The sequence below is a fragment of the Rhinopithecus bieti genome, unplaced genomic scaffold (assembly GCF_001698545.2).
Source record: "Rhinopithecus bieti isolate Rb0 unplaced genomic scaffold, ASM169854v2 scaffold_33652, whole genome shotgun sequence".
Lineage (NCBI taxonomy): Eukaryota > Metazoa > Chordata > Mammalia > Primates > Cercopithecidae > Rhinopithecus > Rhinopithecus bieti.
In genome coordinates this window covers 2,281,703-2,303,206 of record NW_016814761.1, presented here as the reverse complement: position 1 = coordinate 2,303,206, position 21,504 = coordinate 2,281,703, and the positions used below count along the sequence as shown (strand labels likewise).

The 21,504-nt window shown below is 42.8% G+C and overlaps 1 protein-coding gene across 4 annotated transcripts in view; it reads left to right on the top strand.

Annotated features, from left to right (window-relative positions):
* Positions 1-21,504, top strand: part of UBR4 (ubiquitin protein ligase E3 component n-recognin 4) — a 146,427-nt gene that overhangs the window by 58,535 nt on the left and 66,388 nt on the right. For 2 of the 4 annotated variants that reach the window (XM_017851967.1, XM_017851968.1), the window contains exons 43-60: positions 224-451; positions 817-974; positions 1,953-2,124; positions 2,390-2,591; positions 3,447-3,610; positions 4,066-4,282; positions 5,133-5,349; positions 7,312-7,375; positions 7,807-7,941; positions 8,953-9,127; positions 10,011-10,151; positions 11,015-11,136; positions 11,826-11,937; positions 13,860-13,990; positions 14,113-14,290; positions 14,745-14,849; positions 16,393-16,530; positions 17,421-17,595. In XM_017851967.1, coding sequence (XP_017707456.1) covers positions 224-451; positions 817-974; positions 1,953-2,124; positions 2,390-2,591; positions 3,447-3,610; positions 4,066-4,282; positions 5,133-5,349; positions 7,312-7,375; positions 7,807-7,941; positions 8,953-9,127; positions 10,011-10,151; positions 11,015-11,136; positions 11,826-11,937; positions 13,860-13,990; positions 14,113-14,290; positions 14,745-14,849; positions 16,393-16,530; positions 17,421-17,595 — 2,834 coding nt within the window. Of the gene's footprint in view, positions 1-223; positions 452-816; positions 975-1,937; positions 2,125-2,389; positions 2,592-3,446; positions 3,611-4,065; positions 4,283-5,132; positions 5,350-6,135; positions 6,169-7,311; positions 7,376-7,806; positions 7,942-8,952; positions 9,128-10,010; positions 10,152-11,014; positions 11,137-11,825; positions 11,938-13,859; positions 13,991-14,112; positions 14,291-14,744; positions 14,850-16,392; positions 16,531-17,420; positions 17,596-21,504 lie in introns of all 4 variants that reach the window. The other 2 variants (XM_017851965.1, XM_017851966.1) reach the window with 2 other exon arrangements.

Below are 21,504 nucleotides of genomic sequence, written 5' to 3'. Positions count from 1 at the left end.
TTGCAGAATTTATTTATGTATGTCTGTCCCCTACTCATTCCTTGAAGGAGAGTGAAAGGTGTTCTGTTCATCTTTATAAGAGCAGTGCCTGACACTCCATTTTTTATTGAATGGAGAATGAATGCCCGTTATTGGTCAGTTCTGGCTATTTGGATTCATTAAGATATTTGGGAGATGGTACTGAGATAGATTTCCCTTATTTAATTTTTCTTCCATCCTGCAGATTTATGACCTGTCTGTTGATGCCTTGAGTCCAACCTTCTACTTTCTCCTGCCAAGCTCAAAGATAAGAGATGTTACCTTTCTTTTTAACGAGGAGGGAAAGAACATCATTGTTATAATGTCTTCAGCTGGGTACATCTATACTCAGCTTATGGAAGAGGCCAGCAGTGCCCAGCAGGGACCCTTCTATGTCACTAATGTATTGGAAATCAATCATGAGGACCTGAAGGTTAGAGCACATGTTGCTATTTCCTTCTGTTCCAGATTTAATTATTTAGCAACTCCTCTATTCTTTTCTCTTTGTTCTTTTATAACATTTTTCTGTGGACTTCATCTAACTGGGTCTTTTTTTCTTTTCTTTGTTTTTCCTTCTAACTTTCTACCTAATAGCAAAATCTCTTATCCTTTAGGGCTAAATTAATTCAACTTCAAGTTCCATTTTTCTCAGGGTCTTTGTAGGATTTACCCACAGGGATCTCATGCTGAGAGTATGAGAGCACCTGATCATGATCGAAAACTAATAACCAGTATAACCTGGAAGTCGGTAGCCAAGGCAACATGAATTACTGCAAATATGTGTTTTTGTGCCAGCAGGACAGTAACAGCCAGGTGGCGGGCGGCGGTGTGTCTGTGTACTACTCCCACGTGTTGCAGATGTTGTTCTTCAGCTATTGTCAAGGCAAATCATTTGCAGCCACCATCAGCAGGACAACACTGGAGGTGTTACAACTCTTCCCCATCAACATCAAAAGGTGGGAATGAACATTTAATGTTCAGCTTCCACAATGTCCACATTCAATGATGAATCTCCACTCCCACTATCTGCTGTCTGTTCTGAGTTTTGTGAAACTTAATTTTCTCCAGCCAACTTTTTTTTTTCCCTGCTAGATATCTTTAAAATCAAGGAACATCTGGGTTTGGCAGGTTGGGTTGTCTGCACGGTTTGTCCTCCACTGTGGAGACCCCAAGCCGTCAGAGATAGTTTAGGGGTCCACTGTTACTCAGAAGGAAAACCTATAGTTAATGTAATAAATGTGATTTTAGTGTGAGAAGGGAACCTAAATTTCTCTTAGACACTCATTCTGCCATAATGCCCTTTAAGTTTTTCTCCCTGGGGAGACTTACTCTGTTAGCAAATAGAATGTATCAGTAATGGGGGCATGGTTGGATTTGGGGGAGGAAGAGACTTTCACCAAGTTTGCAGATAATAGAGGGGTGTGTAAGGTAGTGAGAGTTTCACTTAGGGAGGAGGAAGAATAGGCTTAAGGTATCATCCCTTATTTCTTATCTGCCATTGATGACCCATTGTAGCACTTTCTCTCAGGCCTTTCTTTGGGAATTACCTGGTTTGGGATGAAATAAAATGGATACCAGTTCACACTAACTCGATGTTTTTGGAGATCCTGACAGGACATTGGGTCATTAGCCTTAGGCAGCTCTATGGCTCACTAAAGTTGACAGCCTCTAGGCACATAGGGCCACCTGTTCTTCAGACATGGAACCTCACAGTGGAGATTCCAAATGAGGACTGCCCTGCCGGAAGCACACATTGGGGTGTATGAGCATGTGTGCATGACTTGGAATAAAACTGACCTGTGGATAATCTGAGTCCCTGGCCAAGGATATTGCTTTGGAGTCACGTAGCCAGTTAGAAGATGGTTTTTAGGTCAAGAAAAGAACTATTAAATGGTGATTGACACTTTAACTGTGGTCAGTTTTGTTGTCTGCAGTTCCAATGGTGGCAGTAAGACTTCTCCTGCTCTTTGCCAGTGGTCTGAGGTGATGAACCACCCTGGCTTGGTGTGCTGTGTCCAGCAAACTACAGGGGTGCCGCTGGTAGTTATGGTGAAACCAGACACTTTTCTTATCCAGGAGATTAAGACTCTTCCTGCTAAAGCAAAGGTCAGTGCCAGATTTTCCCATTCATTACTTTGCTGTGAACCTGGTCTCTTTTTATATTTGTTTATTCATTTCACTTCCCCAGCTCTTTCAGTGGAGGCCCATAAAAGATTTTCAGTTCTTTTTCTCGTAGATGCCTTTTCTTTGCCACCCTTCTGTACAGCCCCTTAACTGACCGTGAAACCAGTTGCGTCTCTGCCTCTTTTTCTGTGTGGATGCTGATCTGTAGGTGTGGGAACTACGACCCTCCTTTGTCCTCTCCTCCTAGATCCAAGACATGGTTGCCATTAGGCATATGGCCTGCAATGAGCAGCAGCGGACAACAATGATTCTGCTGTGTGAGGACGGCAGCCTGCGCATTTACATGGCCAACGTGGAGAACACCTCCTACTGGCTGCAGCCATCCCTGCAGCCCAGTAGTGTCATCAGCATCATGAAGCCTGTTCGAAAACGCAAAACAGCTACAATCAGTAAGGCTCCTTCTCGGATGACTTGTGGGGGAGTAGGAATGGTGGTCTTCTAGGCAGTGACTCAGAATAGACTGTTGCAAATATCTGTGAAGAAATGGTGACTGTCCTACTTGCACATTTTGTAAAGTTAGAGGTATGTGCTAGCTAATTTCCCAAAAGCAGAGTCACGGTTCTAAATGGCAAGCACCCATTGGCTACCTGTTTCAGGCCAGCGGTTCTTTGGTGCCTAGTAACGAGTTTTGTCCTGGACCTTATTTGAGAGATTGTTCTCTCTAGGTTTAGGGAGAATGACTTCCCTGAAGAATGGAACTGATTGAAGTACAGATCTCTTCAGTTGGTTAATTTCCCACTGAGTAGTGAAGAGCCCACCACAGGTCTCTGAGCTGGTGGTCTAGCACTTGACTGACTGAGGACTCTTCAGGAAAGTGAAAGCTTGAGTTTAGCAGTGAGCGAATCCAGCTAAGCAAAGACCATTACAGGGATCATCACATTACCTTAAATTTGCTCTAGAGTACATTTCAAAAGAATTTTGGTTTATTCATTTACATTCTCCTATAAAGAAGTAGTTTCTGTTGTTTATTTTATATAACCCGGTTACAGGAGAACCTATTGTTACTAACTGTACACCCAATACCAATGCCAGATTTCTTTGTATTGCTAGGACATGTCATAGTTAGGGATAACAACCATTGAAGAGCTAACCACGTGTAGGCATTATGCTGATGCAAATGTTATAATCCAGAGTTTGTTTAGATTAGAGTGTGAGTGTGGGCTCTGTCTGGGAGGAGTCTTTACCAGTGGCGTCGGGTCAGAGGTGGGAGAGACTCTCTGATGATCTGGTATCATTCTCTGCAGCAACCCGCACGTCTAGCCAGGTGACTTTCCCCATTGACTTTTTTGAACACAACCAGCAGCTGACAGATGTGGAGTTTGGTGGTAATGACCTCCTGCAGGTCTATAATGCACAACAGATAAAACACCGGCTGAATTCCACTGGCATGTATGTGGCCAACACCAAGGTGAGAATGGCACTGAACTGGGATCAGTCCCTGGGTAAAAGGATTCATGAACAATATGGTTTGGGAATACATCTCCTTTTAGAATGCAAGTATGGAGTATATACTCCCAGTCACAACCCTCGGTTCTAGTTAAATAGTTCCTTAGAAAAATGGATATTCTCACTCACTTGGCAAAGGACTTGTACAGGTTGGGTTTCCACCGGTACCAGCAGGATTACTGTGTAGAGGACACCAAAGAAGTTGTTAATGCTGGGGTGAAGGAAGCCTGACATTGAAGAGAATCTGCTCTCTTTTCCTATTTTCCCATTTTTAGAAACAAGGAAGTCATTACCGGGGAGTTAAAAGGATAAGATTTAATGAGCTTCCATGTTGAGACAATGTCAGAGAAGAAGGAGTCTTAGTTCAGACTTAAGAACTTCCGTTAGTTTCTTGATGTGTGCCTTGTCTCCCTACAGCCTGGAGGCTTCACCATTGAGATAAGTAACAACAATAGCACTATGGTGATGACAGGCATGCGGATCCAGATTGGGACTCAAGCAATAGAACGGGCCCCATCTTATATCGAGATCTTCGGCAGAACTATGCAGCTCAACCTGAGTCGTTCACGCTGGTTTGACTTCCCCTTCACCAGAGAAGAAGCGCTGCAGGCTGATAAGAAGCTGAACCTCTTCAGTGAGTCACCAACCCCTGGTGCAGACTCTGTCCTCATTGTGTCTGCGAAATTGGCAGCCACTGGTCTGTGACTCTCCAATATTCTGGGATCTCTCCACTCCACTGATTTTTCTGTCCCTTTGTCAGGAAACTTTGAGCTTCATTTGAAATATTAAAGAGACAAGGTGGCAGGAAAGGAGTACACTGGAGCATGGTAGCAGTAAAGATAGGGCTGCACTTTGTTAAGTATTCATTTCTGTAGTGTTGTGTCTGCCTCACTAATGGGGCTACTTCTGTGTTTAGGATGAGAGGAGGCAGATTGACATGAAATTGCAAGGCTTTCTTAAAGCACAGAGGAAGACCTCAGGTCCACGTGGCTGAGAGATGGTTAGCAATGGCTTGCTATGCCACTGAAAACAACCCTCAGAATACAAATCCTTGAGCCTTACTCAAGACTGCATTTCTCTGTCAATTATTGGCCATGGTCTGATACTCTTTCTCCTAGATACAGTTGCTGTTAGTGAGAATGGTCGTGATCTGTACTTTGAACAAAGAAAGTGTGTAGAGACACTTGGGAGTGAGGGGTAGGGGATACAATACTCTGAAGCAGAAGAGGACCCTTACAGTGATGGTTAGGGACTCTTCTGAGTAGGAGACGTAATCAATCGGCTTTCAGTCCCTGGAACTTTTTCTGCATGTATTCAGCATCTATACATGATTAAAGTGCTGTGAATATCTCAGAAGATAAAGTTTCTCTATGTCTGTAAAATTGACGTGATTTACTTCTTTGCTCCAGCTGTTCTGGTCTTTGATTTGGAGGGGTGGCTCTTTAGAGAATGTGCTTCCTAAAGTCCTCTCTTGCTTATTGCAGTTGGGGCCTCGGTGGATCCAGCAGGTGTCACCATGATAGATGCTGTAAAAATTTATGGCAAGACTAAGGAGCAGTTTGGCTGGCCTGATGAGCCTCCAGAAGAATTCCCTTCTGCCTCTGTCAGCAACATCTGTCCTTCAAATCTGAACCAGAGCAACGGCACTGGAGATGGTGACTCAGCTGCCCCCACTACGACCAGTGGAACTGTCCTGGAGAGGTACCAGTGCTGGCAGGGGGTGGCTTCAGTTTTTACATCTTCCACTCACTGCAGAACCTTCCACTCACTGCTGTGTCTTGAGAGAGCCAGCTTCTAGTAACCATCTCAAGGCTAGCCTGGGATTTTTTCAAGTTTTCATACAACTCACCCACATTCAGTGTCTCTTTAGTGTGCAGACAAAGCCTGAAAAATGTGCTTAGAGTCAGGTGACACCAGAGTCTCTCCCTGGGCAGAAGTTCTGTCCCTTCTCTTAATGCTCAGGTACCCTTTAGAGTAGCCAGAGGCCACAGGCTAGATGATGCTTAAGCCAGTATTCTAGATTAGGATCCAGGCTTGCTGAAATGATAGGAAAACATCCTCCCTTCCATTCTGAGCTCATCATCTTTTCATCATCTTTCTCTGCAGTAGCTACTTCTGTGGTAATAACATTGCCAGCAAAGAGGCTGTCTGCTGCCTCTTGTAGCAGAGTCCAGAGTTTCCTTAAGTCTCCCTACAGTGGCATTCTTAAGAATTGTGCTTGGCTTCTTTGTGCTAGGTAGCTGCTGGTTTGCCATGGTAGATGAAATACTATAATTCATGATGTAAGATTTTGAGTTTCTTACATTGTAAGTCACAAGAATAACCTTGCTTGGAATCACTGCCTCCCACCAGCAGCCTCCTCCCTCCCTTCCTTTCTCTTTCTTTTTCCCCGATACCCTATCCATACATGGTTGCTTAGGATGTGTTTCCAGGTTTCTCTGAGCTTCACATTTTTTTCCTTTTTTTTTTCTTTGCTTCTCCCCCAAGTTCTGAAACTGAGTCCCTAACCAAGCTGGACCGGTTAGTATGCCCTCTTTCTTTTCTCTGCACGAGTGAGTGTGTGTCAGAGAGCAGTGTAACCAATGGCGTGGCTTTGCATTGATTCTGCTTCTGTTGAAGAGTCCTCCTGCTTCTTTCTGTTCTGGTCATTGCATGGCTACAGAGCTGTCCCTGTGTAAAAATGGAGTACATGGAGGATCGTAAGTGCACTCTTGGTGTTGGCCATGTCAGGCACTCTCTCAACTCTCTCTTCCTTACCCTAGTCCTCTCTGCTCCCTTTCTAAGTGGATGAAAAGGGGGTTCGGGGTAGAGGGATTAACAGCAAAGTCCTACTAGCTGATAACCCACTAGAGAGCTCCTTCTATCCAAATTTGTTTTATGCCTCAGGTTCCTGTTCCCTAGTTCTTTATTGCCTTCCTCTACCCCTTAACCCCTTTCTTTCCAGTTACCTTCTGAATACGTTTCTTTCTCTGTCCAGAGCTTCAGCTGTCAGGATGTTGTTCTTTTTACTGTGCCACATTAAATTGAAAGGAGTAAACCCTGGGGAGCATGTTACTTGGTACCCTTTAATAGTAGTAGTTGGGTTTCCTATTCTTTCCTAAGGGGAAATCCCTCAGTTTTCTAAAGATGCTTTGTATTTACCCCTTGAATGTTGGCAATTGGCATGCACCTAAAAAATAGTTTGTTCTCTCCCCCATACTTAGGGACTCATAGGAAATGCCTTTGTGCATATATAACTTTAAACTTTCCAATATAAGAAGATGATTTTTACCTTTCCCTTTTTGTATCCTTTTGCCTACTGATCTCTGGGCACCTGAGCTTCGGGTCCCATTGCATCAAGACTGTTAAGCCCATCTCAGTGATCCCTGCCACAGGCAGCAGAAGGAAGCACATTTATCCTCTTTGAGGAAGAAAAGCCCTGTCTTTGAGTTACGGATTATGAACATGGCCTCAGGTTGATCTCCGAGCAGGAGCCAGGTTTCTCCTGGCCTGTAACATAGGAAACGATATGCATGGTGCCTGTGGCAGGTCTTATTGTGCTTTGATTTTGTATTTGGCATTCATTAGCTGTCCCCAAGGTCCTCATGACTATAGTTTGCTTAGGCTAAAGCGCAAGGCGGAGAGAACGGTGTTGTACTCAAGCCAGGTTTTCTGTCTCCCCAGGCTGGTTGTGAGTTCTTTAGAAGCCCTGGAAAGCTGCTTTGCCGTTGGCCCAATCATCGAGAAGGCAAGTCACTTTTTCAAAGCACATGGAAGCTTTCTGAAGAGGCAGGAAGTCAGTGGAGTTGTCTGAGGCCCTGAGGCCTCGCAGCTAAAGAACATTTATAGTAGCATAATCTTGGTTTGCTAAGAAGCTCCAGAGAAGTCTTCAGCTTAAGGCCTCATGTCCTACTTTTAGGGCCCATAGTGAGCGTGTGTCATAGAATAGGATGCGTGTTGGTACAAGAACACTGTTCTGGGAATCATGAGCTTGGATTCCATTTCTTCATCTGGTAGGAAGGAGGATTATAATTTCTGAATTTTTTTTTCTCTTTGCAGTCCATGGAGCATAACCTAGCCCTGGTGGCCTAGAAGGAAGGAAGGGCAGGCAGAGTGTAGATAGTTCATTCTGCCTTGAGTTGGTGGGGTTAGTGATAACCTTGCTGTCTTTTGCCTCAGGAGAGAAACAAGAATGCCGCTCAGGAGCTGGCCACTTTGCTATTGTCCCTGCCAGCACCTGCCAGTGTCCAGCAGCAGTCCAAGAGCCTTCTGGCCAGCCTGCACACCAGCCGCTCGGCCTACCACAGCCACAAGGTAACCGTTCTCTCTCAGGGATGCCTGTGTAGGAAAGGAAATTGCAGTGCTGACAGGGAATCAAATAAGTTAGCTTTTCATTGTAAAGCAACAGCACAGCAAAGTAAGGTAGAGAGAGGATAGCATTCAGATTAGACCTACATTTTACAGAGTTTGTCCTGAGAAATTCTCAAGTGCCACTCAAAACTGAGGATAAGCCAGTGACTGGGCCCCTGGTTTGTACTTATTTTTCTGTCACACTAACAGGATCAACAAGACTTAAGAAAGAGAGGGAGGGACATTGAGTGTGGGTAGCCTTCTCACTGGAAAAGGGTGAGGTGAGGGAGTCCCTCAGGAGATAGACTGCTAGTGTTTGCACTCCCTCGGCTGTGGCGCAACATGAGAGGTGCACTGTACTTGTTGGTGAGACAAGTGTTGCATAGTTGTTGGAGTGCCTCTGATGGGAAAATCTGGGGAAAGAGGGTATCACTTATAAAAGAAAGGCATTGCCAAAGGAGACAAATAGGGCCAATTTCTGTAGATGAAAAAGACGACATTTCAGACCCCTGAGGAAGAAGGGCTCTGAGAGGAACCATCAACCCAGAGCTTTGGTTAGCTTCTGTGCCTCCAACCCAGGGAACTGAAAAATGTGAGTTTAACCTGCTGAGCCTCTCAATGAAAGGTGATTTTGGAAACGCTGTCCTTGGGTAATATGAATTTGCTAGGAAATGACTCTTCTGTTGTAGGAGAAAGAAATCCAGCAGTTCTGGAGAACTGAGTAGATTTGAATTTTCCCATCATACTTTGATACTGCAGGGTTTTTAATTTTTTGATGACATTAATATTTTATGTACTAAGAAACTTAACTATATGGGGCTGCTTTGAAGATTTGTTGTAGGTGATTGGTGTTCATTGGCCTGTTCTCTTGAGAGGAGGTAATAATCCTGGTGATCTGCCAGCTTTTCTCTGCTCTTTGCTTTTGTACCCAGCTCTTGCTTATGGCTGACCCTCTGTGCCCCTGTTGTTTTATAGGATCAGGCCTTGCTGAGCAAAGCTGTACAGTGTCTCAACACATCCAGCAAGGAAGGCAAGGATTTGGACCCCGAGGTGTTCCAGAGGCTAGTGATCACAGCTCGCTCCATTGCCATCATGCGCCCCAACAACCTTGTCCACTTTACGGAGTCAAAGCTGCCCCAGATGGAAACAGGTGAACTTGGCCCCTATGGCCGTGGTCCTGAGATCTGCTTCATATGCCTATTTACCCTCTCATCCTTACTGCTCTTACTGGCCTCTGACTGACTGCATGCTCAGAGATAGGGATTTTGCTTCTTGGTCTTTATACCTTGTAGGGCCTTTTGACATTGAGATTGTACCATTTTAAACACATTCTTTTTCCAGTGCTTATCCATTTGATTATCCTTGAGTTTATGTAGTGTTCTAGACATCAGATATAATCTGTCTCTGAAGTTACTACCTCTTAGGAGCTTCAGGGAAAAGCTAAGCTTGGTTGGGCCCTGGTTGCTTTGAAGCAACTGTGGCGTATCTTTCGCTTTCATGCCGTTCTTTTGCCAGTGCTATTATTAATATGTGTAGCCGCTTTCTCAGTGCTTAGTGCTGTTTCCTCATCTCCTTTTCTGTTGGCTGGGTAGCAAACCTGTTTTGTCATTGTCAAATTGAGTTGATGCTGCCTTTACAATTCTCTGTTATTTACATGCTCCATCATCATCCTGTTCCTCCTTTTAATACTAGAATCCCAGAATTATTCTAGAGAAGTCTCTAGAATGTTCATATGTTCCTCTAGGTTTTAGAAGTTGAACAGTTGGAACTGAGATCTTTGAATCTGCTGTAAACATCCTAAATGCTCCCCCTTCTACTTAATTCTAACATACAATGTTTTCTGCGATATTCCTTTCCCAGACTGTTTTTTTCCTAGATGTGCCTGCTGGAGTCTAGGGATAGTTGGCATATTGATTGGGGCCCCACTTGAAACTCCCTCCCCAGGCAAGCTTCCTTGACCTGAGTTAACCTTAAAACAAATTAAATTCCACCTCAGATTTACCATCGTTGATAATTTTCTTTCTCCTGCTTAGAAGGAATGGATGAGGGGAAAGAACCGCAGAAGCAGTTGGAAGGAGATTGCTGTAGTTTCATCACCCAGCTTGTGAACCACTTCTGGAAACTCCATGCATCTAAACCCAAGAATGCCTTCTTGGCACCTGCCTGCCTTCCAGGTATGTTAAAAGGGATATTTGAATCTTGGTAATGAAGTCTGATGTAAGTTCTGTCTTTGAACAGCCATGACTATTAGCCATTAGCCTTCATTCTCCATAATCCGTTTCTTCCAGAATTCATAATTGAGAAGTAGAAGTCTGTGAGATAAATGCAATGTTCCTGAGGAATTTAGCAGTGTGGCAGAGTGGGATTTTCTTGTACCATATCTTTTCATTGGAGTTGAATATTTTACATAAAGAGGCACTGTGTGTGTGTGTGTGTCTCCTCAGTGGTTTATCATTGTTTGAAAAAATCTTTGACAACTTGGCTTAAAGCCAGCTCAAAAGGCAAAAGTATCTTGAGGACTATTATATTTCTTTTGGTCTCTAACTTCTTATACTATTGAAAATTGAGATTGAAGGGTAAGGGTCTGAATAGCAATATAGAAAAGTAGGATGATCCTGGTGCTCATTCATGTTTGGAGGACGCTTGGGTGGGTAAACCTAAAAGGCATGTCAAGGTCATGTTTTATCATCACCTGAGGTTGGAGGATATTAGGGGACATTTAGTATCTCCTTCCTCTTCGTATTTCCTTGCCTTATCTTTTGATATCCAGAGAGAGTGGACAGCTACTTATTTCTGTGACTCAAGATATCTGGAAAGGCTTTTGAGGACAATTTGGGAGATTAGGAAACTGTTAATGAAACAAATCACAAATAATACTGACAGGCTACTGTGTGTGAGTGAGTGTGTGTGTGAGTGTTTGTCATTTTGTTTGCATGACCTTTTATGTGGAGATAAAAAGTTACACTTTTGTCACAGACTCTCAAGTAGTTAGAGCTTTTTGCTCCAGATTTTCAACTGATGTTTGTGTCTCCTTTAGGCCTAACTCATATTGAAGCTACTGTCAATGCTCTGGTGGACATCATCCATGGCTACTGCACTTGTGAGCTGGATTGTATTAACACAGCATCCAAGATCTACATGCAGATGCTCTTGTGTCCTGTACGTAGCATTACAATCCCAGAGAGCTGTCAGCAGCCAGGGAATGTCTGGAAAATTGTTTTTAGCTTGCTAAACTAATGAAATAAAATAGATTTAAAGGAAGCTGAAGGGAATGAAGTTCCGAATATCAATAAAAGCCTTAAGATCTTACTCCATGGAAGAGAAAGATTTGGAAAGGGGATGGGCTTAGTCTCTCTTGTTCAGTGCTGAATCACCAGGGACTGGCCTGCTGCTTGCTACATAGTAAGTGCTAGGTAACTCAGTGAATTGTGACTTAAATGAGGGCATGAATGAAAGTAGTACATCAAGATTTCTATTTCCAGTGACCCTTTCACAGAAGCTTAGTGTTAAAACTACTGATTTTAGCACAGAGCTAAGATGCGCACTGGGGGCCTGATCATCTGATAAAAAGCCAAAACCATTTGTAAGGGGCCAAAATGGCCTCAGGAGCGAATGACCTGCCAGTCTATCCCCAGGACTGAGAGACAGGAAGTTAGTGAATGGCTCTTCTGTGTGCCAGGTCAGGAAGCGGGGATTAACTTAACCTGCTAAACTTGGTCTGCTGGGTTGCAGGTGAGAGTAGAGAGGTATCCACATGTGTGGGAGTGAGTGACCAAGAAAGGAAAGTGTTTAGAGAGTTTCATGAATAATACGAGACCAAAGCGTGACAGTTTCCTTTTAAACCTCAGGATCCTGCTGTGAGCTTCTCTTGTAAACAAGCTCTAATTCGAGTCCTAAGGCCCAGGAACAAACGGAGACATGTGACTTTACCCTCCTCCCCTCGAAGCAACACTCCAATGGGTAATGTGAGGTCTGGGTTTAGGCTCAAGCCTGTATTTGGGAGGAGGGGAGAGAGGGAGGTACAGTAGGATTAGACGTGCTGCGCATGTTGACCAAGGTCCTGGAGACTTTTGTTTATGTATCTACCTTTTTTCTAATGCTACCTCACCCCATAAAGAATTTAAGGTGGCACATCAAAATGTATATGGTAAGTAGAATAAAAATAAAGATCAGAGGACATGGCTCACCTAACAACCAGGCAGGACCTTGTGAAGTGGCTGAAAGTTTCCTAAGAGCCATAGCAAAAATAAAATCACAGTGACCAAAGACAAAACAAAAACGTAATTTTCTTGCGATAGAAGCTCTTCATTAAATGTCCGTTTTGTTGCCAAAGGGGCAGAATCCTTAGTGGACTTAACTACAATAAGTTGGATAGCAAATTTCACAGGAGTTTCCCTCATGATACACTTGGACACAGTCAAGGGCATAACATTTTACGATTCAGTAAAAGCAATTCTAAAAGGTGTCTGAATAACAGAATTATATAATTCTGGTTACTTGGCTTGATTTAGAAGTAAATTTCAAATGAAAGTCACTATGTACCTTTAAATTTTCTTTTCTTTTCTTTTTTTTTTTTTGAGACAGAGTCTCACTGTATCATCCAGGCTAGAGTGCTAGAGTACAATGGTACAATCTCGGCTCACTCCAATCTCTGCCTCCCAAGTAGCTGGGATTACAGGCGTGTGCCACCACACCCAGCTAATTTTTGTATTTTTAGTAGGGATGGAGTTTCACCATGTTGGCTTAGCTGGTCTCGAACTCCTGACCTCAAGTGTTCCACCTGCCTCGGCCTCCCAAAGTGTTAGGATTATAGGCGTGAGCCACTGCCCAGCCCGTACTTTTAAGTTTTCTAAAAGCAATATTATAAAGAGTAAAACGTAAAATTGATTTACTGATTATTTAATCCAGTATATCAAATATGTTATTTCAACATATTGTCAATATACAAAATTTATTAGTGAAATATTTTGCCTGTTTTGGTACCATTTTGGGAATCCAGAATGTATTTTACACTAGTGGCACATCTCCTTGTAGACAGCCATGTTTTAAGTACTCAGTAGCCACATGTGGCTGGTGGACAGTGCACGTCTAGAGGAATGTACACAACTTTGTAACTTTCAGACAGTCTTCCTTGCATATCATTTATCTTGTCTAAGTTTGTGGCTCTTTTCTCTAGCAAGAACCTAGAGTGGAGATAGTTTATGTTTCTAAGGGACATATTTACATGCTTTAGCAATCCATTCAGTGGAAGATGAGGTCTCTATCCTCTTCTGACAATTAGGAGTCTCACCTGGACATCTTCCTTATTTGAAGGCCTTCTCACCTTCACACAAAAGCTGGCACAGGCAGGACCTGCAGTGGTGTCCTTGGTTTCCAGTCAGTGGTTTTACACTTCAATTCTGGTTCTTCTCATAATACTTACATAGTGTGAAAATCTCACTGACCTAGTTGTTTTAGAAAAAAGTAGTGAAATAAATTCTAATCTGCCATGACAGACAAAAGGTAAAGATCCCAATCATATGATTTTTCCTGTCTTATCCAAGGTCTCCTGAGAGTTAGTGGGCACTTGAGAGGCCTACTGGTTTTAGATCTCTCGGCTTTATGGAAATCCCTTTGGAATCCAAGGTTGTTTGCTTCACTAGCTGGAAAACATTTTATTTTTGTGGGGGGCAAGCTGTCGCAGCCACCTCCATCTTCCCAGATGCTGTAGGTCCAAGAAGTAAGAGAACAAGGCCAGGCATAGCACCCCGGAGTTCTCCCGCTAAAGCCCAGGGTGCTAGCTGGTAGCTTGTCTTGGCTTTTTGTTGCCACGTGACTTATCGCACCATGTGCCAAGGGAGGAAAGCAAACATCTTCAGGTGACTGGGGTTTCTTTGACTCAGGAGACAAGGATGATGATGACGATGATGATGCAGATGAGAAAATGCAGTCATCAGGGATCCCGAATGGTGGTCACATCCGTCAGGAAAGCCAGGAACAGAGTGAGGTGGACCATGGAGATTTTGAGATGGTGGTGAGTCTCTGGCAGCAGGAGAAGGGGAGGAGGAGCTTCAAAACTCTCCTCTAGCTCTTATTCAGTGGACTTCCAAAAGTTACCATTTACCATGGGACACTGACAGAGCTTTCTCTCTGCAGTCTGAGTCGATGGTCCTGGAGACAGCTGAAAATGTCAACAATGGCAACCCCTCTCCCCTGGAGGCCCTGCTGGCAGGCGCAGAGGGCTTCCCCCCCATGCTGGACATCCCGCCTGATGCAGATGATGAGACCATGGTTGAACTAGCCATTGCCCTGAGCCTGCAGCAGGACCAACAAGGTAGAAGGCCATGCCAGGAACAAAGCAGCCCATTGGCCTTGCGCAGGAAAAGAGGGTTTGGCAGTTACTGATATCCAGCTGACTTAGCTTGTCCCCAGATTTGGGGAGAGGTTGATCTGGGTGAGAGCTGTTCAGAGATACAGGTGGAGAGTGAGAGGGCTGTGGCGGGAATTTCAGTCTGAGCGCCAGTCTCATAGTTTCTGCCAGTTTGGGTTGTTTCCTCTCGAATCTTAAATTCCTCCAGCCTGTGTCCTGCCTGAGCTGAAGGAAGCATTCCACCATCTCTGTAACTGAACTTGGTGGGTGGACAGCAGTGGCTGTTGGCTAACTTCCTCTAGGCCAGAGGGGGTCACATGCTGGTGTTTGGAGACTCTTGAGGGCAGCACGTGGCCAAAGCAGCACTGTGGATGGGACCTGGAGGGGATGTTGTGCTCACTCTCCACTTGTTTCCCAGGCAGCAGCAGCAGTGCCCTGGGCCTGCAGAGCCTGGGACTGTCCGGCCAGGCACCCAGCTCTTCCTCTCTGGACGCAGGAACCCTCTCTGACACCACAGCATCAGGTAACTGTCCACAGCAAGGAGCACGGCTCAGGGCTCCAGGACCCTCAGGCCTTGTCTCCACTGCTGTGAGAGTGTAATGGGCAGCTGCTTTGACAGGCCATTCTGGACTTCCTGCTTCTGCCTTGGCTTTAGAAAGATGGGTGTGGAGGGTGTAGTGCTGTGGCACGGCCCCGCTGCGCACAGCTCCGCTTCCTCACACTTTGCATGCTGCCTGGCTTCAGCTACTTCCCCACGGAAAAGCCGAGAGAGCAGCATGCAGGCTGATCAGCTACAGGGCTTCCACTTCAGCTTCCAGCGTTCTTTGTCAGATAGTATTAAAAGAGAGACAAGAAATAGAACTCATACCTTTTACTTTTTTTAATCTTCATTTGCAAATGAAAGGAGAGCTACAAGAAGCTAGATGGTGCTTCAGAATTCTTGGTCCGTGTGACCAACCATCAGGGATCTATGAGCTTGAGAGAGAGGGTTTTTGTGGACAATTGAAATCTATAGGAAATCTCCAGAACTCATCTGCTCTTTATTTTCAATCTTTTCCCTAATCTGATTTAAAAAAATGTTTCCTGAATAGAGAGTTGGACCAAATGGAGATACCTGGTCACCCCCTGAGTAATTTAAGGGTTGATTTATAGTTTTTGAGACTGATGCTTCCTTGTGTTCGTTTTTTTCCTTTTCTTTTGAAAGTTTTAGCCTGGGTAGATAAGAAAGGGAGAGAGCGGCTGGCCCCACCTGCTGCCATGGCTTGTTGCTTTTCTCAGGTCTCTTTAGTTGCTGCCATTTCAGACTCTGAGGTTGCCGTTGTGTTGTGCCAGTCGTGTTCCCGCTGTGCTCTGTGGCTGTCTTGGCTTTCCTCCCCCATGTATCTCATCCAGCATTTTCCTCCTGTCTCAGCTCAGCCCTGATCCTGGATGCTGTGGCTGTCTCTGGGGAATTTCCTTGCTTCATTATTAGCATCTGATGAGGATGATTAGGAGGTGTGAAATTTCCCCATGAGCTCCCCTTTGGACCACTTGCTAAAAAAAACAAAACTGGGTTGATTCAAGAGCTCATGCTAAGTGACTTCCTAACATAAGCAAAAATTGACTGATTTCAAAACAAATCTCCTTAAAATTCAGAGTTCTATGCTTTGAATGGTAATGACTAGTTTCAGATCTCTCAGCAGGTGTCAGTAACACCTAAACAATGGTGACCATGAAGCATTTTAGCTAGAAAACTCAGCGTCCATGTCACAGATTCTTACTGAATCTCTGCACCGTTCTACTTGCACTGTAATGTAAACAGCGAAGGAAATGCCCAGTGAACTGGGTTTTCTTCACTCCTGTCTTAAGTACTGTTTGCAATGCACTGTGTATAGTGTTTGTTTCTGTTAGCGATTAACCAGCAAAGCAGATCTCTCCCTTTTTTCTTTGACGACAGGATATATAAACTGCATTGTGTCCTATGCACTATGTGGTTTGATGCTTTCATCCCAAGGAGGGCTTTTATTTTTTATTTTTTTATTTTTTATTTTTTTTTTTACCTGTAACAGCTCTCGTTACTCTCTCAGCTCCAGCCTCAGACGACGAGGGCAGCACAGCAGCAACAGATGGTTCTACCCTTCGGACCTCTCCTGCTGACCACGGTGGTAGTGTGGGCTCGGAGAGCGGGGGCAGTGCAGTGGACTCAGTGGCTGGCGAGCACAGTGGTAATGTGCCATGGAGGGGGGTCCTGTCTCCTTGGGCAGAGGGTGGGGACACAACAGGAATCTCTGCTTGGGTCCTGGGGTTGGTTTTTGCAAAGAAAAGAGACTCATTGAAAGTCTTGTGGACTCTCTGAAAGTCTTATGGATTCATTTGGCCTCAACTTTCGAGTTTCAAATGTTCAGTGGCTTAAGCTCAGGGGGTTAGTATTGAAATATTTTACAGATATTTACTAATTATCTGTTAATGGAAAAAAAGCATTGATATGCGTAATTCTTTTTTTTTTTCCTCTCTGAAACTGTGATGATGTGCATAATTCTAAGTCATGATTAGCCTAAAACAGTTATAGTGTCACCTTGAAACTCGTTATCCTGTGGTTTCTGCTCCTTGTTTATTTGGGGGAGGGTTTTTTTACGTGATCTTATTGTTAATGATCTGTTGTGTTCACATAGCATACCAACCCCACAGTCTACTAGCTGATGAGGTGGGACTCTAGAATGAGGGAACATGACAGCCATTTTGGTTTGACCTTCCATATCAGTCCGTGGGTAGCAATCAGATACAATTTTTACAGAGATTAAGAGCAGATGATAATTTATAGATTCCCATGTCAGTGTATGTTTCCTCTGAAGTATGAGATAGAGATATATTAGCATCTGAGATTAAGATCATTCATATAGGTGGGTCTTATGTACTGGGGAAGGGTTAATGGCTACTGTGAGAGTGATTTAACACAGTGCTGTGGGGTCTTACTTAGCTTTATGTATAAGAAAAAAATGCTACCAGTTGCTGTCTAATGCTACCCGTTATTATCTATTGGCTGCTGCTTTAGAATGCACTGGGTTCCTTCATGCTTTGGGAGTTGATGTGTGCTTTTTAAACTATTTCCCTCTAGTGTCTGGCCGGAGCAGTGCTTATGGTGATGCTACAGCTGAGGGGCAGCCGGCTGGACCAGGAAGTGTCAGCTCAAGCACCGGAGCCATCAGCACCACCACTGGGCACCAGGAGGGAGATGGCTCCGAGGGAGAAGGAGAAGGAGAAGCTGAAGGAGATGTCCACACTAGCAACAGGTCAAAAACCTAGTCCTCCACAGTTAGGAGGCTTGCCTATCTGAGACTATTTCAGGAATAGTAGGACTGATCAGTTGCAGGAGGTAGAGTGGTGATAACAGTATATTTCTTTTGAAATATAAAGGTGTAAACTTCTGAAACAGTTTAAAATCTTAGGAAGTGCTCTAGGTCTGTCTTTGTCTTAGAATTATATTAAATCAATTACAGAGAGAATAGGAAGTGGTCTTTCTCTTAAGGCTCCTCTGAATATCTTAGTGACTGTAAAGTGATTGTCATAAAAACATGTCTTCCTTACCCACATCTTTCCAGTTTCATCAATATCCATACACTCAATGTATGGCATCCTCTTCACAAATGGCACCGCTGGAGGCTCAACATTTAGGTATATGTATTAGGTGTTCTAGAAGTGCTCCTTGTTCAGCATGTTCATAAGGTGAAGGAGAAATAAGACATAGCGAATACATGCTTATGGCTAGAAATACCAGTGGTGAAGTGTTTTGAAACTGAAAGTGATCTATAAAATCCTACTCCATTTTTGTGGTTGGGTTTGGTGAAGTGACTATGTTCTTAACCCAGAGGTAACTAGAGAAATAGAAGACAAACCTGAAAAATAAGACTCAAGATATAATGTTTGTTGAATTTGTTGAGACCAGCAGTTGTTACATTAGTGCAAAAATAGTAAGTCAGAATTTTTTTTTTTTTTTTGAGACAGGATCCCCTCTTGTCGCCCTGGCTGGAGTGCAGTGGTGTGAACACAGCTCACTGCAGCCTCAACCTCCCAGGCTCAAGTGATCCTCCTACCTCAGCCTCCTGAGTAGCTGGGACTACAGGTGTGCGGCACCACGCCTGGCCAATTTTTGTATTTTTTGTAGAGATGGTGTTTTGCCGTGTTGCCCAGGCTAATCTGGAACTCCTGAGCTCAAGTGATCCGCTCATCACCTCCCGAAGTGCTGGGATTACAGGTGTGAGCCACTGTGCCTGGCCCAGAATTTTGAACTAAATGATTTCTATCAGGCAAAAACTATGGTGCCTGATGCAGTCAGGCATCAGAGACATTTAAAGGGGGCATCAAAGAGTGCCTTCCACGTTCCCTATATCCTATGCTTGAACCAGTAAGCCGTTTACTTCTCTGGATGAATTTCTCTGGTTCTGTTAATAGATGATATTTTGATAGAGTTTTAAAAAATCTAACATTTTCTTAGTGTGATTTCTAGGTTAATTTCCTTATGTTCAGTTAACTTGGTCTTTATGATTTTTTTAAAATTTACTTTAAAATTTAAAATCCAGTCTACTTTTGTCTTCTAGTTGATATGGTTGAGTTCATTTATAATTAATGTTGATTGCTAACAGATTTGGAATGGATGTCTGCTATTACTTTGTGCTTCTTATTTGTTCTATGTGTGTCCTTTTCTTTCCTTGTTGGCTTTCTTTTGAGTTGACTTGCTAATTTTTTGTTCCTGTTTTTTTCCTTTTCTCCTCCAACTCTGCAGGTTTGGAAGTTGTTTCCTCTGTTTTTAATCTTTCAGTGGTTATACTATGCATTTTAACTTGCATACTTACCTTATTCAAAATGAAGTTTAACTAACAGCTGCACCTTCTTCCTGAATAATATGAGGATCTTAGAAGACTTTACTCCTTCTTATCAATATAAATGATCATTTTTGTGTGTTTTAACTTTTTTAATGTCTTCTTAAAGCCGTTAGGATTTTATAGTTTATATGGTCAGTGTTTGTTAAAGTTTTACTCGTATGTTTACCATTTTCTGTGCCTAACATTTCTTTATGCCTCTGAGACCTCCCATCCAGGATCATTTTTTTCCTGAACTGTAACATTTAGATTTCCCTTTAGGGAGGTTTGCTGGTTTACAATATCTCAGATTTTGTTGGTCTGGAAATATCTTTATTGAACTTACATTTGAGGATGTATTTTTGATGGGTATAAAATTTTGGGTTGGCAGCACCCCCGACCTCCCTAGTTGAAAATGGTATTCTATTATTTCCTGGCTTTTGTTATTTCCAATGAGAAATCACCTCCTATTTTAGCTGTTGCTTCTTTGAAAGTAATGTCTTTACTGCTACTTTTAAGATCTTCATTTGTCATTATTTTTGCAGTTTTACCAGGATATGTGATTTATTTCTTTACATTTGTTTTGCTTAGTAGTCTTTGGGACTCTTGGATGTGTGGGCTAGTGTCTTTTATTTTGGAAAAATCTCATCTATTAATCTTATCAGATATTCTTTTTGTCTTATTTTCTGTTATTTCTCTTTCTGGGATTTCAGTTAAATAGATGTTAGACCATCATATTCTCTTCTTCATGTCTCTTAAAATCTCTTTTTCTTTTGTGTTCCTTGTGCTTATTTATTTATAAATTTCTTGATCTATTTGAGTAGCATTAAAAAACATCAAATACATAGCAATAAATTAGAAAGATATGTAAGACTTCTACTGTGAACACTGCACAATCTAAGAGAAGTTAAAGACCTAAATAAATGAAGAACTACGTCATGTTTATGGATTGAAAGACTCATTGTGAAGATAATTGTCTTCGAATTGATATAGAGCCGTATAATCATAGTCATAAATTTTGGCTGGAGTTACGTGTTAAAATTGACAAGTTGATACAAACATTTATGTGGATTAGCCAAGGCAATATTGAAGAAAATTCATAAAGTTAGAGGACTTTATAGAACTATAACTTATAAAGCTATGGTAATTAAGACAGTGTGATAATGGTATGAAGATAGACAAATAGATTAGTGGAATGGGCTGGAGTTCAAAAACAGCTTCACACATACCTGTTCATCTGATTTATAACAAAGGTGACACTTATGTACAGTGGGGGAAAGGAGGGTTTTTTTCGATAAATAATAATGGGTCAGCTGGAAATGCACATAGAATAAAATGAATCTTGACCTGATCTTACATGCAAAAATCAACTGAATTATAGATGTAAATGCAAAGGGTAGCAACTTCTTGCTTTTAAAAGACAGAATGTCTTCATAACTTGGGTTTGGCAAAGATTTACTGTATAGAACACAAAAGCATTAAAAGGAAAACAAATGTATAAACTGGATTAAATTCTCAGCAGCTATTCATTTTCCCCTCCCCTCTTCTCAGTGTTAAGATTTCAGTTAGGTAGTTTTTCTTTTAGGCTCCTAGGCTAGAGTGGGGCTGGAGGTGCAGGTGCAGGGAAGAGTGTGAAGGGAAGTCATTTATTACTGTTTACTTTTAAAGTGAGGGTATAGCCTTCTGTGGTTCTTCTATGAGGTTCTCTTTGAAGACCTTCCCTACTGTCCACAGAGGAGGTCTAAAGAAAAAAAAATGAAAACCTTCCCCACTTAAGGAAGATCCTCTGCTTTTATTCCTATTCCAAATGCCCTGTGAGGTCCTGGCAACCAGAGGGTCAAGTTGCCTTCAGAACATGTTGGCCTTAACTTGTCAAATTTCAAAAGTCCCTAAAATTTGTCTCTGAGTTCTGCTTACATTTTTGGCCTAATAACTTTTTAATTGCTAGTGAACTCATTATTTTATTTTGACTTTGTATCTGATAATCTTTCTTCGTTAACTTATTTCTTGTCGTTTCCTGTTTTGTTTTCTTTTAAGACAGTCTTACTTGCCCAGGCTGGTGTGCGCAATCATAGGTAGCTCACTGCAACCTTGAACGCCTAGGCTCAAGGAATCCTCCTGCCTCAGCCGTCTGAGTAACTAGGCACATGCCACCATGCCCAGCTGTTTGTATTTCTTTATTTATTTTTGAGACGGAGTCTCACTCTGTTTCCCAGGCTAGTGTGCAGTGGCACAATCATAGCACATTGCAACCTCAAATGCTTAGGCTCAAGGAATCCTCCTGCCTGAGTAGCTAGGTGCATGCAACCATGCCCAGCTATTTTTTTTTTTTTTTTTTTTTTT